Source organism: Schistocerca nitens, chromosome 1, assembly GCF_023898315.1.
Source record: "Schistocerca nitens isolate TAMUIC-IGC-003100 chromosome 1, iqSchNite1.1, whole genome shotgun sequence".
NCBI classification, from domain to species: Eukaryota; Metazoa; Arthropoda; class Insecta; order Orthoptera; family Acrididae; genus Schistocerca; species Schistocerca nitens.
In genome coordinates this window covers 1,047,919,648-1,047,935,096 of record NC_064614.1, presented here as the reverse complement: position 1 = coordinate 1,047,935,096, position 15,449 = coordinate 1,047,919,648, and the positions used below count along the sequence as shown (strand labels likewise).

General features: G+C 43.4%; 1 protein-coding gene across 2 annotated transcripts in view; it reads right to left on the bottom strand.

Annotated features, from left to right (window-relative positions):
- The window catches only part of LOC126197187 (uncharacterized), a 68,212-nt gene extending 55,338 nt beyond the window's left edge, over positions 1-12,874 (bottom strand). Inside the window, exons 1-2 of one of the 2 annotated variants that reach the window (XM_049934621.1) lie at positions 12,602-12,874; positions 1,582-1,729 (exon numbers count right to left, since the gene is read on the bottom strand). In XM_049934621.1, the coding sequence (XP_049790578.1) occupies positions 1,582-1,729; positions 12,602-12,712 (259 nt within the window). In that variant the 5' untranslated portion in view covers positions 12,713-12,874. Of the gene's footprint in view, positions 1-1,581; positions 1,730-12,217; positions 12,523-12,601 lie in introns of those variants that run through there. The other variant, XM_049934622.1, reaches the window with a different exon arrangement.
- Positions 12,875-15,449: the final 2,575 nt, after the last annotated feature.

Here is a 15,449-nt window from a genome sequence, read left to right as displayed (position 1 = left end):
GCAATAATTTTCATCTCAACAATGACAAATTTTAAAGTTACAGATGGGGATAAGGCATAAAGAACTCCAGAAATTTTCAGCACAGGATGAAGCAGGCCACCCAAGTAATCCCAACCTAGGTAAAAATCCAAATATAGGCTATTTAATACAGGTATACACATTTGGCAATAATGACACAGCACTCAGCTCAATATTTATCAAGCATATCTGCAGCAAGCAGACATAGGGTTAAGATTACATGCAGGCAGTAGCTTCTTGCATCATGAGTCATGCAAACAGTGCTACTAATGCATCCATCAACCTAACACCACATAATTTTTTTTATAGCATAATGTGGGCCCACGTGTTGCCACAGTTGTCTCGATTATGCTGCAGAAGTTAGAATGGGATGCCCTTACAGGTCTCCCATACAGCTCCAATATCTCCCCAGGTGATTTACATATTTTTAGAGGTCTGAATAAAAACATTTGTGGCCACTGATTTGCTTCAGCCAAAGAGGTGCACACCTGAGTATAATCATGGATCCATAGTCAATTGCATGTTTTTAGATGAAGGCATTGACCATTTTGTCTCACAGTGGGATAAATGTATCAACAGTTATAGTGATTACAGTAGAGCGTCGATTATCCGAATGTTGGTCAACCGAACGACCGCTTAACCGAACTGTGTACTCGCTTGCACCTGTTACTCTCCCACCCTACCGTCCATCATCCCCCTCACTCCCAAATCAAGTTTCCCACAGTAGTCACCGCACTGGGCCATCGCTGGTGGAACATTGCTTCTAATGGGGCCTTCACAAGGCGCTGCTGACCGGCCAAGCCGCCAGTCGCTGTGTTTCAACAATCAGCACACTTCTGTTGGCTTGGCACTCGCAACACACAGCTTGAAGGATTGTGCGCCCCCAAGAAGAGCTTCTCACGGTGCAAACAGTCACCTTCTATTCTCTGTTACGATCACTTGTGTGCTGCTGCGTGAAGAAGTGAACTTCACGATACAAAATGCTTAAACGTAAACATATTGTCCTTTCTATGAGGGACAAGTACGAGATTATTAAAAGGTTAGAAGAAGGTGAATCTGCAACCACTTTATACAATTTTAATTTTGTATACTGTGTTTATTGTTTATGCAAAATGTGTATGTAATATGTATATATTTTTGTTTAATAAACTGTGCCACATACTACATATTACTACTGAAGTTGCCTTTGTATGTTACTTTGCAATACTAAAAGAGATGCCTGTTTTTACAAATATATTTACTGTACAGTACTACTTTTTAGCAAATAAGCATGTACAGTTCGATTATCCGAACAAACCAGTTTTCCGAACACCCATGTCCCCCAATTACTTCAGATAATCGACGCTCTACTGTACTTTCAAAATAATCAACAGTTTATTTACTTTTTTCCATCTGTCTCGTTTTCATTTTACTGACCCTTGTAGTAGGTATATCAGGACGGATCACGATTCATCAAACAGAATCACTGCTTCTATTTGGTGAGTCTACCCTCATGCACATTACGCACAGCATTGCTGAGAATGCAATAAGTTTATTGTGATACATGCATGGATCAAAACATACCTGAATCCACAACAGCTCTTGGCAATGCTAAGACTCCACTGCCAGCCATTTCCCCAGCAATAAAAATCGCAGTTGAAAGCACCGTAAGGCCTTTCTTTGCACCATCTGATACACCTGTTGAGCCATATCTATCCTCTGAGGGTGTATTCTGCAAGAGAAAGTATAAAATTGAAAACTACTCTGAATCTGCAGTATTTACATTAGGGTAGATCCAAATATACAGTATTATGTGACTGTATCAGATTGCATTTGTAAAAGCACCATTTCATGTGACTACTGAGAGGCAAAATAGGTAGGGATAAGCTGAATAAACTATCACATCTCCTCCTGAAATTCATTGTTTGTCCTGTACTCAATCATACAATTTGAAATTTTTTAATTAAATTTTCAGTTATAACAATTACTTGCACGTGAATACCACAGCTGGTGAATTCTTCACAGAACAAGCTCCCAGAACACACAAGAACATGCTAAGGAAAAAATAAATGATTATCAAAATGAAACTATTTCAGAGGACTGCAGAAATGATTTTTGCTAGTTGAGAATGGCCTAGAAGCACAGCTGCTTGCAGTGAATACCAAAGCAGAAAAAGATATAGTGTAGTGTTTAGTGCATTAGTTACATTTTCTTAAACCATTTACATGTCACACTGACATGATACATGTTATTTAACATAGTTAATACAATGTATATTTGTAAGTTATCCATTTAAAGACATAAAATATGAGTCAAAAATACTTAAGTTTAAAGAAATATGTCATTATCTTGCACAATGTATCACAGAAGTGTGTTCGAGTTCGAGTCCTGGTCGGGGCACACATTTTCAGCTGTCCACATCGAGGTATATCAACAACACCTGTCTGCAGCTGAGGTTGTCAGTTAGTCATCGTTTATTCCAGGGAAAAGCTGCACGGTCATCAACAGTAACTGTTCTTTCGAGAACAAGTTACTGTATTCGTATATATAGTTAAAGGCTACCCAGCCATTGACCTTCGTCTGTGCGAATGCGCACAGGTTGCCCAAACTCTTACGGGAATCGCCAAAGCGTTCGCGAGTAATGAGTGGTAGGGCAAATGTCTATAAGGTACAATACATATGTAGAATTGTGGACAGTTGGGAATGTGATTCTCACGGGAGGCGTGCAAGGGATAAGTTCCTGCAGTCGCGCTGTTCGTCTGTGTCCTCGGTGGCTCAGATGGATAGAGTGTCTGCCATGTAAGCAGGAGATCCCGGGTTCGAGTCCCGGTCGGGGCACACATTTTCAGCTGTCCACATCGAGGTATATCAACAACACCTGTCGGCAGCTGAGGTTGTCAGTTAGTCATTGTTAATTCTGTGTGTGTTGACACAGAACTTAAATATGGGACAGAGATGGTTGGTGGTATATAAGATGATTAGTTGGTCTACTTCAGCTTGATTTCTCATTATATGATGATTGTATCTCTACTTTATGGCATCATTAGACCAGGGTACTGTTATAACTTCAAGTTGAACAAAATTATTTCAAGGAAGATGCAATACATGAAAGTCACAGACCAAGTAAACAGAGTAAGACATGTGTACACTTTAACAGTCAAATCATAACTGGGTCCAAGTCTAGCGGCCGCTGGCTGGCTGGCCGTTTAGGTGGCACTGCTGCTGCATGGCTGGCAGACAGTGCCGCATGTAGAGGACACGCGTAACTGCGCGGCAGCACTTTGAAAGATTGGCGAGTCACAATACTTTTCCCCCCTTTGAATTTCTTGCACAGGTCTTGATGGAGGTGGCCTGTAGATTGCTAACGTCCATAGGTGTTGTTTGACTGGCCGTAAAGTATCGAGGAGGAGGCTTCCCGTACGGACGGAAGTGTCCCCAATGATAACGGATTGAGATGACAGGAGACGTGGGGGTCAAATCTGCTGGGGCCCCGTGAACCAATCTGCCCATTGCGGTAAGTCCGGTTGTTATAACAGGAGACATGAGCGATGTGTCAGAGAAGGAGGCGAGTAGAGTTGTTCCGACAGATGATGGTCATCTGGTTCCTGCATGGGCACACCTCCTGGTGACGTCAGTTCTTGTGCTGGCACCGATATGATGGTGAGAGGATTGCGTTGCGAGTAATGAGAGATTCCAGTATCCCAAGTGTCAGGTAGAGCTGAAGGTGGTGTAGCGGCATCCAGAAAAGGCGTTGCCAGCACACGAGTCTAAAGCTGGTCCGAATGATGCACTGCAACACCTGTGTCCGTCTGGATTTCATACAGGCGTCGGCCACGGTGTCGTAAGATGCGGCCATGACTCCATTTTGGCTGCCTGCCATATCGCCGTACCCATACAAGGTCGTCGGCGGTGAACCGGCCAAGTGAAGGCACTCGCGGCCGTGAGGTGGAAGGCCGCAGAAGATGAAGTAGCATGTGGGGCTGTCACCCATGTAAGAGCTCAGCCGGGCTGTGGTCGCCCATGGGGGTGAAACGCTAAGAAGCCAGAAATTGGAGAAGCACATCATTAGCAGCAAAAGAAGTCAGGAGTTTCCTCATCTGAGCATTAAATGTGCGGACCAGTCGTTCAGCCTCACCACTTGACTGTGGATGGAACGGAGGGGCCGTGACATGCATGACGCCGTGACGGGCACAAAAATCCGCAAAATCGGAAGAGGCAAATTGCGGACCATTATCAGTAACAAGAGTAGAGGGAAGGCCTTCCAAAGAGAAAATGCGAGCTAGAGCATTGGTGGTTGCCGCAGTGGTAGGCGACGTGCAACGGACAATGAAAGGAAAGTCAGAGTAGGCGCCAATAACGAGAAGCCAATAAGTACCTAAAAAAGGTTCCGCAAAGTCAGCATGAATACGCTCCCAGGGCTTCTCAGGCGAAGGCCACGGTGACAAAGATAACTCCGGGGTGGCGGCCTGTGATGCACAAGGGCCGCAAGCAGCGGCCATGTGTGTGATTTCAGAGTCGATGCTAGGCCAGTACACATGACAGCGCGCCAGAGATTTTGTGCGAGAGACACCCCAGTGCCTTTGGTGAAGGAGGCGCAAGACCGAAGCACGCAAAGACGCAGGTACCACAACACATGGCGAAGCATTTTCGGTGGAAAGGAGGATAACACCATCCCTAGCCGTGAGGCGGTAACGCAAAGCGTAGTAGTTCCGCAACGGATCAGAAGTCTTAGCGGACGGACGATCTGGCCAACCCTTCTGAATACAGCTTAAAACCCGGGAGAGGGTAGAATCAGACCCCGTAGCAGCCGCCAGCCGGTCCCCGGTGATGGGGAACCTGTCCACAACCCGCTACTCGGCAACATCCAGGTGTATCACAAAAGTTCGTCCCTATCGAATGCCAGATCAGGCCCCATGGGAAGGCGAGACAGTGCATCAGCATTTGCATGTTGAGCCGTCAAACGGAAATGAATCTCATAATTTAAACGAGACAAGTAAAGAGCCCAACGCTGGAGGCGGAGTGCAGCCTTGTCGGGAAGTGACGTTGATGGATGAAACAAGGAAACAAGTGGTCTATGATCCGTAACAATATGAAATTTGGATCCATAAAGAAAAACACAAAACTTATGAAGAACATAAATAATGGCCAAATCTTCTTATTCTATTTGAGAATACTTTTGTCTGCACCCCAGGAACTACCATCAAGGACATGTAGGACACAGAGACCGCATACAGTGGGGGGCCAGGTAAGACATGTGGGATGACCAAGAGAATTTTCTATCAAGCATGAGCCCCAGGAATTTCATAGTTTCAACGAACGGAAGAGCAACATGCCCAAGATGTAAAGATGGTGGGAGAAACCAACTGCGCCACCAGAAATTCATACAAATGGTTTTCCAGAGGAAAAGCTAAAGCAACTGTCGATGCTCCATGAGTAAAGATGATCGAGACATTATTGAAGACGCCGTTCAATAAGACAGATCCATGGAGAACAGCAATACATGACAAAATTGTCAACAAAAAGGGAGCCGAAGACACCAGGTGGAAGACAACACTCAGGACAGAACCCTGAGGCACACTGTTTTCCTGGGTAAAAGTGTCTGACAGGGCACAACCCACATGCATCTTGAGAAGTCTGTCTTTTAAAAATTCCTCAAGGAAATGGGGAAGGCGGCCACGGAAGCCCCATGTGTAGAGAGTACGGAGGATACTGGTTCTCCAGCAGGTGCCGTAGACCATCTCCAAATCAAAGATCACAGCCACAGTGGGATTTCCAAAATCATTCATGACATGGGTGGGCAAGGTGATGAGGTGGTAAACTGCAGAATGGCATGCTCAAAGTCCACACTGTGCAGTGGATAGTAAACTGGAAGACTTGTGCCGCCACACCAACTGGGCACGAGTCATACATTCCAACACCTTGCAAACACAGCTGGAGAGAGAGAGAGAGAGAGAGAGAGAGAGAGAGAGAGAGAGAGAGAGAGAGAGATTGGCAGCTAGAAGGATGGTGTCTGTCCTTACCGGGCTTATGTATGGGGGCGACAGGGGCTCCACGCCAGTGTCCAGGTAACGCGCACTCTGCCCAGATGCAGTTGTACATATTAAGCAGAAAGAGCTTGCCCACAAGAGAAAGCTGCTGCAACATCTGTGTGTGGACAGCATCTGGCCCTTAGGCAGAGGATCAGGATGAACTGAGAGCATGACCTAGCTTCCTCTTAATAAAGGTGGCATTGTAGCACTCATGATTTTGAGAAGAGATGGGTATCGCCTGAGCTGCCTCCACTCATTTCCACTGGAGGAAGGCAGGATGATAGGGGGAAGAGTTCAAAATTTCTGCAAAATGGCAGTCCAAGGTATTGGAGATAGCAGTAGGGTCCACAATGACATCGTATGCTACTGTCAGACCAGAAATTGGGGAATGGATATTGGTCCCAGAGAGCAGTCGGAGGTTGGCCCACACGACAGACAAAGGGGTGGAACTGTTAAAAGAACTGAATGAAATCCAGTTAGGTTTTTTCACTATCCCAAAGAACGTGACAACACTGTGCACACATCTGTTTTACAATGAATGCAGTTTTCCATCGTAGGATGACGGTGAAAAATGCAGAGAGCATGTCTCAGCACGTGTATTGCATCGCGGTATGCCTCAGTCTACCAAGGGACTGGAACACAGCATGGTAACAGGGAAGTGCAAGGAATGTGTTAAGGATAACATTTATAGTATATTCCACCTGGTCATCACAACTGGGGAAATCTTGTTCTTCAAAGGTCACCAGGGAGGAGCAAAGCCACCAGTTAGCCTTAGTAAGCTGACATTTGGGTGAGCATGCAGGTGGGGGTAGGAGTCAGCAAACTGACACCACATGGCAAATGGTCACTTGAGATGATGGGCAAGGTGGGCAATGCAGAAGGAAAGATCCGAAAGGGAATAGGTGTGCGAGGAGTCGAAAAGTAATGTGGGTACTCCTGTGTTAAGGCAGAAGAGGTTAAGTTGATTAAGTAGGTCAGTCAAAAGGGCACCTCTCTGACAGGTTCTGGGAGAATCCCAAAGGGGATGATGTACATTAAAGTCACAGAGTAATAGAAATGGTTGAGGTATCTGTCCAGTAAGATGGAGGAAGTCGGCCCTGCTGACATCTAGTGACGTAGGGAATAAATGGTACAAAGGGTAGAAATCAGGTGAGGGAGGAAAAGGCGAACTGCAACAGCTTGAAGGTGGGTAGTCAGGGAGATGAGCTGACTATGAACGTCATCCTGTATGAGCATCATGACTTCACCATGACATGGAATGCTGACGTCATGGTGACTGTCACAATGGACCAGGAAGAAATGCAAAAGTTCCAAGCAGTCTTGAGGATGCAATTTTGCTTCCTGAAGGCCGCGAACTGTCCATTGTAGGAGAGTCATGATGAGGAAAAAATGAAGAGCTGTCACCTCAGCAGCTGCCAAGTGCCAGCCTGCGAAGACTCGCTGCTACAGGGCATAGAGATACGAAGATCCTGCTCCACGAGCTCCACAGAAGCATCGGCTTTCTTGTGCTGTTGCTCTGTGGAGTCCAACATAGAAAAACAGTTGGTGGTGTGCTCCGGCAACACAGAGGCTGGGCAGGCGAAGGTATCACATGGTGACACCATCAAAGAGGATCTTCGAGTCGACGAAGGAGAAGACCGTTTGCCTTTGTTTGACATCTTCAAGCCTTTCTTGTTAACAGAGTAAGACTCAGGTGTTGGTTGGCTGGAGGGATGTAGGAAGTCTTCACAGGAGTACTCCTTCTGTCCTTTCCAGCCTGCCAGTTGTGTAGCTGATGGCTTTGCCCATTGAGACGAGTTTTTGATGCCTTGTTGCACAGCTGGACGAGGGGTGGCGATACTACCTTAACACTAGGGGACTTCCCAACCTCAGAGCTCAATTTGAGCTCGCATGTGTGCGTGGCCATGTCCTTCATGGAGCGAGATGTAGCAAGAACAGAACTGTTAAGTGCCAGACAGTAGAATACAGGGTTGTGACTAGCCAATAACTTGCGAACACCTGGGCAAGGCACTTTTTCCTTTATCTGGATCTCCTAGCCAGCCCTCTCATCCAGATACATGGGACAAACTCGAGGTGAGACGGCATGGCCTCCATAGCAGTTGATTGAGAGGAGAGAAGGAGGTGGACAATTGTCATTGTGCACATCCCGACCACAGGTTACACATTTAACTGGGTGTTGACAAGATAGTCTAGTGTGGTTGAAACAAAGACACTGGTAGCAGTGCATTGGGTTCGGACTGTATGGTCGGACAGTGATAATTTCATAGCCTGGTTTCATCTTGGACAGAGGCATCACTCTATCAAAGGTGAGAAAAAGAGTGCCTGTGGGCACTAAGGAGGAATCTACCTTTTTCATCACCCGATGGATGGCAATGACATCCAGATGAGAGAAAAATGATTGAATTTCGGCCTCAGTCAGACCGTTGAGCAACCGAGTGTAAATAACACCCTGGGAAGAATTCAGATTTATATGGGCCTCGACACGAACTGGATAGCGGTGGAGAAGCATAGTGGCAAGCAGAAGTTGTGCTTGAGAATCAGAAGTAGTCTCCAAAAGAAAAGTGCCATACCACAACCAAGAGCAGGATTTCAAAGAGCTGGCAATTGCATCAACACCTTTCTGAATAATAAACAGATTTACCATTGCGAAGGACTGAACATCTTCAGTACAGGAAACCACGAGGAACTGTGGTGCAGCTGGAAGGGTCTTTGAATCAGTAGCCTCATTTGTTTACATTTCATAGACATTGATTGTGAAGATTATTGGCTCAAAGCGAGAAAATTGCCCATGATTGTCAGTGGCTCTGATGGCATGCTCCTTCCAACTGGAGGTCCCCTTCATAAGGGGGCGCACCTACCTTAGGTGATTGTACACACCTCAGGTCACACCTCCTGAACATCTGACAGAGGGACTAATTGGCAATTTGGGAAGGCAGCAGCTCAGGCAATCACCCCTCCCTGGGCGTGGCCTATACCAGGTGGCACATGCGACCCCCTACCTGTCGACCCGAGGCTGGGAATTATGCATTACCCAGTTTTTTTTGTTCGTAATTTTGTGTGATTTGAGATTGCGGTTTTTCTTTTCTTTAAAATGTTGTATTTGGGTTTTCACCACCCTCAAACCCCCAATTTCCCGTGGTTTTCCCGTCAGTTTGACTGTATTTTTGGAGGGAGATGTTACTGTGTTATTTGTATGTATTTTCGTGTTTGTTGCCGTGTGTATGTAGTGACATAACAGGCACCACATTGGAAACACTTAGAATAGTCATTTCTGCCATACTGATGATGTCATGAAACTTCCTGGCAGATTAAAACTGTGTACCGGACCGAGACTCGAACTCGACCCTTTGCCTTTCGCGGGCAAGTGCTCTACCAACTGAGCTACCCAAGCATGACTCACGCCCTGTCCTCACAGCTTTACTTCTGCCAGTACCTCGTCTCCTACCTTCCAAGAGCACTTGCCCGCAAAAGGCAAAGGTCCCGAGCTCGAGCCTCAGTCCGGCACACAGTTTTAATCTGTCAGGAAGTTTCATATCAGCGCATACTCCGCTGCAGAGTGAAAATCTCTTTCTGGAAACATCCCCAAAGCTGTGGCTAAGCCATGTCTCCGCAATATCCTTTCTTTCAGGAGTGCTAGTTCTGCAAGGTTCGCAGGAGAGCTTCTGCAAAGTTTGGAAGGTAGGAGACGAGGTACTGGCAGAAATAAAGCTGTGAGGATGGGGCGTGAGTCGTGCTTGGGTAGCTCAGTTGGTAGAGCACTTGCCCGCGAAAGGCAAAGGTTCCGAGTTCGACTCTCGGTCCGGCACACAGTTTTAATCTGCCAGAAAGTTTCATATTAGCGCACACTCTGGCAGAGTGAAAATCTCGTTCTGACGATGTCATGTTTTCAAAGCAGATGGGTAGAATCGGACACTTCTATAATCCTGACCGATCTGCAGCCTGAGGCTTGGGTTACATCAAAAGGCCAAAGTTTGGTTCCGAGTTGTCAGACCCAACAAATTCAGTGTAATGAGAATAACTGATTCTATTATGGGGCTATGTTACACAAAGGCTTACTGGGTTTCAATGAGTTGCTTATGTAGACCATTTTGATGGTACCAAGGGTCACAGTAGATAGTGGGTTCAATGTTTCCCATAAGAAATATAAATGCATAGGCTGAATGAAAGGCTAGATCAGACTTCTAAAACAGGAAGGAGGGTAAGTCAATAGTGAAAATGACATGGGATCTTTAGCAGGCAATATTTACTTTGAAAACCATGATTCCAGGACACTATGTGAAAGAGGAAAACCAATCAAATTATTCATTAATATACGGAGGGGTGGAGGAGAGGGTGGCAGTTTGGGAAGAACAACACTACAGATCACAAAGCAACCAGTAAATTAGGTTACAGCAAAGTAATACACAACTTCATGTAAAAGTTGATACTGTGCAGGAAAAGAAATGATACCATATGTAGTTGACAGAGCATATGTCAGATAGGCCTAATGGAAGAGTAATGATCGCAATGGCAGCAAGAACAGTGTGTTGTAGGCCTGTCAAATGAACATAATAAGAAGGCAAGTCAAATATTTTAAATTTTGATAAGAACAAAACTGAAGAAATTAATAACAAAAGAAATACAATGAGACAATCAAACTGAAGGTAGTTGGGGCAACAGTATATTACTTGCAATGGAGATTGTGAGATACAGAAGTATCTCAACTTAAAAGTATGAAATTTATTTGAAGGTGACCAAATGATCGGAGTATGAACTGATGATCACATTGATCACTTAGTACTCTTTATGGATGCACACCCTACTGTTTGTTTAGAAGGAAGGAAAGGTCAACTGTATCTGCCACAAAAATCATCTAGAGAGACTTTTCATCAGCATGTGAAAACCAATAGCACACAAAGATCACCTTTTGGTATCTTAGCAAGGGCTTTCCCTCTGTACCATTCTGGTTTGTTCTTTAAAAAGTAGCACTGAGGAATATGCGGGGACAGTTTGAAACTAGTCAGATTACATCTAAAATAAAACAGGTTGTTATTTTGAGAGGTCAGCTATAAAACCCACTTGAGGTGGAAACGGATTATGAATGGAATCAAAATTAGGACCTATTCTATTCCTTGCACAAATAAATGACTTAGGGACAATCAGAAAGTACTGATGTAAACATATATGTATATATGCAGATGAAACATCCTTCCTGTAAATCTTGTATTGGGGGGTCTCAAAAACATGAATTTGATAGAAAGTGCAGTTACTTGGTTTAACACAATAATTTACTATAAAATGAAAAGTGACACACAAGTTCAGTCTCTCAACTGACAATATACACAGTGAAAATGTCATTTTTCTACGAAATGTTTCTTATTATTATTACATGCCTAGTGAATGACGTAGCGTAAGTGTAGCAAATCAATGACATGTAAAATACCAGAAACTGCATACCTCTAAGCATTACCACACAACTGATTAGCATAAACTAGCATTAGCCAAGTTTCTATAGGAAATAAAGTGTAAAACACACTTTTTTAATACACCCAACACAGGTTACACCAGTCAGGTTGTAAAAAATCTGCACAACCTCATGTCAGCAAACCTATTTTCTTCATTTAGAAGAATTCTTTGTATACCCATATGGAAAATTTCATATTAACTAGTATTAATAAGTGAATTATACATTATCCCACTAAATGGCTGGCTGAAGTTTTTTCATAGTATTTATTTCAATCTCTTTTTTCGAGTGCCATTATATATTTTACACAATTAGATTAAAAATGTACATGACTGGTGACTACAAAGGAAACTGTTTCTTTTTGTTTTTTAAGGACTGCCTTATACCAAGTTAGTTCATCGTCAAAAATTTCAGTGACAAACTCATGGTAATGTACCTTTTAAGTTTACTTAAAAACTTCATACTGTTTGTTGCTACGAAGTAGTTTAACTTTTACAGTGTAATATAAAATGACATAATCTTACTGTTCAATTTGTAGATGGTATTCGATGCATAAACCACACAGTAACGAGATAAATTATTTTGTTATTCACTGTAACATAATTATAATACAGGCACACCACTGGGGTTATTACCGCGGAACACTGTAAGACCGAGATATGTGATCCATGACAATGCCAAAAATTTATATCTGCAGCACTGTGTGCTGTCGATAGCTTCGAAATGAAAATTAGCAAGCAATACTAACCCCAAAACCAAGTTTATTATTAATGTTTATTTCCTCATCCGTGTGGTCCACTCGCGAGACACTCATGGCATATACTGAACTTCCCTTTCGTACTCTTCTCCGACTCTAGCCCGCACCCTGACCTGTCATGCAGCCGTATCTACTGATGGTCTCGCTCCAGTTTCCAAGGTTATCTGGTAACGTCTGCCCTCTGTTGTTACGCATGCCGCACTTTTCTTGAGGCATACTCGAATAATATCCCTCAATATGTCAAGTACGGCGGTTCTGTGACACTAACTGGTCATAGTCATGGAAAACTTAACAGCTTACTGTTCGCAATTAAACAGTGTTATCGGACTCAGTGGGTGTCATTTACGGAATTCAGCTTCCCCTGTCACCACGTACCATGCGGTTTCGGTTACCATCTGACAACTGTTCGCGTTGAGGGTCGTCTGATACTCTCGTCCAAATGGGATCCCTTGATGCAGTAGCTTGATACCTCACGTACTCTCTCATTTTACTGCAGAAATGGTTGTTTGCACTTATTAATGTCCATATTGCATATTAAATCAAGATATGTTTCTGTAAAATCGTATCACACTCCCTTGTACTGCCTACGGTCTCCATGCACACAGATCACATTGCATAAACACTGCAAAGTGCGAAGTAAACATGTTTACAAAGCTACGCATCATTTCAGCGATCTTTCGACGTGGGCTGATTCGATATCAGCGACTGAAAACTCAAAATCGCTAGTTCTGCGTTTAAGTTGGTCGAAATTTGGACCTGAGTGATCAGCGTAATGACAAACTAGTACCAAAAGAAAAAAAAAATTGTAAAATCAGGGCTCGATGGAAGATATGACTATGCAATTAGTTTCATGCATTTGCTAGAAAACAGTTAAGACCAATTCACCCTAGCCGCCAAGTCATGTCAAAATATTCCACAGTGCATTTCAAAGGGCGGCACTCTCCCATATCATCAGCGTCATGTCACGTTCAAAGTTTTTCGGGAAGTAGGTTTTTACTGTGGCGTTGTTTACTGACAAAGGGCGTTAACCTATTTTCGCCTCGCTCATTTGAGTTATAGTAGTGAATTTTGCACTTTTCTATCTTTTTAATCTTTATTTTATTAATTTGCTTTGCTATCGTTACAAATTGCGAATAGCCCTTGATAACCTGGAAATTTTTCCCATTGCGTGTTCTTCTATAAGTGACGACTGATATCTGAAAGCGAAAAATGATTTAGATTTTAGAGTAGCAAAACTGAGCTCACACCTTCACTGTGTATAAATAAGAACATAAACTGACGAAGCTGTTTTCATTAAGTTACCTCTTATAATGTGGAAACTGCATCTCTACTGAAGGGGTAAATACAGTTGCCTGTGACGTCATTTGCTATGTAAAATAAAAAATCCACAATAGATGTCTACATATCCATCTACATCCATACTCTGCAAATCACTATGAGGTGCATGGCAGAGGGTACGTCCTATTGTACCAGTTATTAGGTTTTCCTCTTGTTTATTCACGTATGGAGCGTGGGAAGAATGATTGTTTGAATGCTTCTGTGCATGCAGTAATTATTATAATCTTATCAACATGATCCCTATGTGAGTGATAAGTAGGGGATTGTAGTATGTTACTAGACTAATCATTTAAAGTCCATTCTTGAAACTTTGTTAGTAGACTTTCTCAGGGTAGTTTATGCCTGTCTTCAAGAGTCTGCCAGCTCAGTTCCTTCATCTACATCTACATTTATACTACGCAAGCCACCCAACGGTGTGTGGCGGAGGGCACTTTATGTGCCACTGTCATTATCTCCCTTTCCTGTTCCAGTCGCGTATGGTTCGCGGGAAGAACGACTGTCTGAAAGCCTCCGTGCGCGCTCTGATCTCTCTAATTTTACATTTGTGATCTCCTCGGGAGGTATAAGTAGGGGGAAGCAATATATTTGATACCTCATCCAGAAACGCACCCTCTCGAAACCTGGCGAGCAAGCTACACTGCGATGCAGAGCGCCTCTAGTGCAGAGTCTGCCACTTGAGTTTATTAAACATCTCCGTAACGCTATCACGGTTACCAAATAACCCTGTGACGAAATGCGCCGCTCTTCTTTGGATCTTCTATATCTCCTCCGTCAACCCGATCTGGTACAGATCCCACACTGATGAGCAATACTCAAGTATAGGTCGAACGAGTGTTTTGTAAGCCACCTCCTTTGTTGACGGACTACATTTTCTAAGCACTCTCCCAATGAATCTCAACCTGATACCCGCCTTACCAACAATTAATTTTATATGATCATTCCACTTCAAATCATTCCGCACGCATACTCCCAGATATTTTACAGAAGTAACTGCTACCAGTGTTTGTTCCGCTATCATATAATCTTACAATAAAAGATCCTTCTTTGTATGTATTCGCAATACATTACATTTGTAATGTACCTTCGGGACACTCTCCAATTTCATAGCCCCACAAGGTGTTATATTCATGTATTTGTATGAGTTAGCCTATTCCAACAGTGACTCTTTGATACTATAGTCATAGGAAACTGCGTTTTTTCGTTTTGTTAAGTGCAAAATTTTACATTTTTGAACATCTATAGCAAGGTGCCAATCTTTACACCACATTGAAAACTTATCAAGTTCTGACTGACTATTTATGCAACTTCTTTCAGATAGTGCTTCATTAAATATAACTGCATCATCTGCAAAGCCTTATTTTACTACTAATACTGTCTGCAAGATCATTAACATATAACATGAACAGCAAGGGTCCCAACACACTTCCCTGGGGCACATTTCTTCATCTGGCGATGACTCTCCATTCAAGGCAATATGCTGTGTCATCCCCACCAAAAAGTTCTCAATCTAGTCAGACATTTCACTTCATACATCATATGATCATACTTTCAACAACAAACGTAGAGATGGTACTGAATCAAACGCTTTTCAGAAATCAAGAAATACTGCATCTACCTGGTTGTCTGGTTGCTTGAGCTGAGAATATGTTCTAAGATTTTGCAACAAATATATGTCAAGGATACTGGACAGGAGTTTTGTCTTCCCATATAAATGTTGTTTTGCTAGCAAATAAATGTTGGTGTTTTGAAATATTGTTTCACTTCACAGCAATTCCTCACACAAAACTGATCATGGAGATTAGTTCAGTATGTTGTAGGGATGTAGACTGCATGACGTATGGCATATATGGGACCCGTACCAATAGGACTAACAGGCGATAATGAA